This window comes from Pteropus vampyrus, unplaced genomic scaffold (assembly GCF_000151845.1).
Source record: "Pteropus vampyrus isolate Shadow unplaced genomic scaffold, Pvam_2.0 Scaffold2538, whole genome shotgun sequence".
Lineage (NCBI taxonomy): Eukaryota > Metazoa > Chordata > Mammalia > Chiroptera > Pteropodidae > Pteropus > Pteropus vampyrus.
Window position 1 is genome coordinate 9,118 of NW_011891319.1, and position 2,126 is coordinate 11,243.

The window sequence follows — 2,126 nt, forward strand, 5'->3', positions numbered from 1 at the left end:
TGTCAGTCCCAGTCCCAGGTAAGGCTGGGGACTCTGGGCCTCGCCGACCCAGCCCCTGGCGCAGGTGGGTCTGGGTAAACCCTCCCTGCTTTGCAGAAACCTGCTCGCTCTCATTTGCACAAAGGCGGGGCTTGAGGCCCAGCGGGACCACGGGGGTCCTGTGACTCAGGCACTACAAGCAACAGAAATGCCCATAGAAATGCTAGGGCACGATTGGGCCACGAGGGGGAGCCAGCGAGGCCCCTCCAGCTCTCGGGGAGGGAGTCCGGCCAGATGGGAATTTGGAGCTTACCGGGAGGAGGAGCCTCAGGGCCCGGAGGGAGGCTGGCCCCTACTCACTTCCACAGCACTTCCAGCTGCAGCTTGATGGTGCCCAGCTCTGTGATGTCCACCACGATGACATGCGGCCGCGTCGTGAAGAAGTCGGTGATGTCACACGTCACTGTGCCTACGGCCAGCGAGCTCAGGCCTCTTAGCTCTGTCACCTGGCGGGGGACGGGGGGAGTTGTAGGTGGCGTCTGAGCTGAACGCCTGGGCGCCCTGGCCCCACCCCTACGCCCCACCCACCTTGATCTCGAAGTTCTCGTGCAGGGTGGGGATGAAGGCCTTCTCCTCCTCGTCCCAGGTCTGGCTGTCATCGGACTCGATCCGGCCCTTCAGCTTCCAGCGCTGGCGGCCCAGGCGCATGAGCACCTGTGGGTGAGGCCCAAGAAGGGGTGGGTTCAGCTGCCCCAAGTGGGCACCCGCCCTTGCCACCTGCCCCAGGGCCCTCACTGTTGCTGGGACCCTGGACCCCCAGAGGCATGGCGGGGAGCCCTGACAACTGCCAGCGGAGAGTGGACATACCTCATACTGGTCTCCCGGGCAGAGGCGTGCGTAGCCCACCAAGCCTGGAACACAAGACAGGCAATTCTCTCCACCCTCCTCTGCCCCTCCCCGGATGGGGCCGCAGTCTTTACCCGGAGACCTCACACCCTGGTGTGGGGATCAGCCTCAGGGAGGGACAAGCCTGGGCCTTCACATCCAACTCAGAGAGGGGGCAGGACTTGCCCAAAGTCACATATCACACGCCTCAGGGAGGGACAAGCCTGGGCCTTCACATCCAACTCAGAGAGGGGGCAGGACTTGCCCAAAGTCACATATCACACGAGTGCAAACCCAGGGCTGGATCCCTGGATTCCGACACCTCCCCCGCCAGCAGAAGTCCTAGGGCCCCCAGGAAGGCCAGACACCCCACCCAAACGGGCTGCTGCCTACCCACTCTCAGCCCTGCTACCTTTCATCCTGACGTGGAACTCGCCCAGGTGGACCTCCAGGGCTCCCTCGATGAGCCACATGTCCTGCAAAACCCCACATAGGGCAGCTCAGCGCTGCCCCCCCAGGCTAGGCCACAGGGGACACACACAGACCCTTCCAGGGAGAGGCCCATGGACAGAGAGGTGCTTCCTCAGAGTCCAGGGAAACCCCCCAAAGCTGGGCCCAGGCCCCCGCTGCCCTCCCATGCCCCCACAGCCGGCCCACCTCAGTGCACTCCTGCAGGCTGCGGCCCAGCTCCTGCAGGCTCTCCCTGGAGGCGCGGCTGGGTGGGCACTTGGAGAAGGCCCGCTGCATGTTGGAGGCACCATCACGCAGGCGGCACTGGATGCAGTAGCCCTCGTAGAGTTCGTCCACCTGCCGGGCACACAGGAAGGTGGGTGTTGCCCACGCTGAGGGACAAGGCCCCAGACCGGCCTGCCATGCTCACCCTCTGGGAAAGGCCACCCCTGAGCTCACGTCCCCAGCCCAGCCCCTGACAGCGGTTCAACGGTCCCTGCAGAACACGGGGGCAGGAACTACATGTGTCTCATCCACTCCGTCCGTATCCCCAGCTCCTGGCAGCGGCTGGCAGCCGGTCAGGGCACAATGAAAATGTATCACATCCCCTCTCCCTGCCTGAGTTTTCAGCTGTGAGCAGGGGAGGTGGGCTGGACTGTGAGGGACTAAGAGTTTGCAGACTTCAAAGCCTAAAGGATTTGCTGTGCAACCTTGGGCCAATGCTTGTCCCTCTCTGGGCCTCTACTCTCCCATGTCTACAACTGGGTGGTCGCTCTCAAGCTTCCCATGGGCCCAGTCTCCCCTGCAGTTCC

The 2,126-nt window shown here is 63.7% G+C and overlaps 1 protein-coding gene across 1 annotated transcript; it reads right to left on the minus strand.

Moving 5' to 3' along the window:
* Positions 1-24: 24 nt before the first annotated feature.
* On the minus strand, positions 25-2,106 carry LOC105310355 (RIPOR family member 3-like). The gene is made up of 5 exons (XM_011386545.2): positions 1,522-2,106; positions 1,277-1,340; positions 847-890; positions 568-693; positions 25-485 (listed from the first exon to the last, which is right to left on the minus strand). Exons 1-5 carry the CDS (start codon positions 1,609-1,611, stop codon positions 336-338), a joined length of 474 nt encoding a protein of 157 aa, XP_011384847.2. The 5' UTR covers positions 1,612-2,106; the 3' UTR covers positions 25-335.
* Positions 2,107-2,126: the final 20 nt, after the last annotated feature.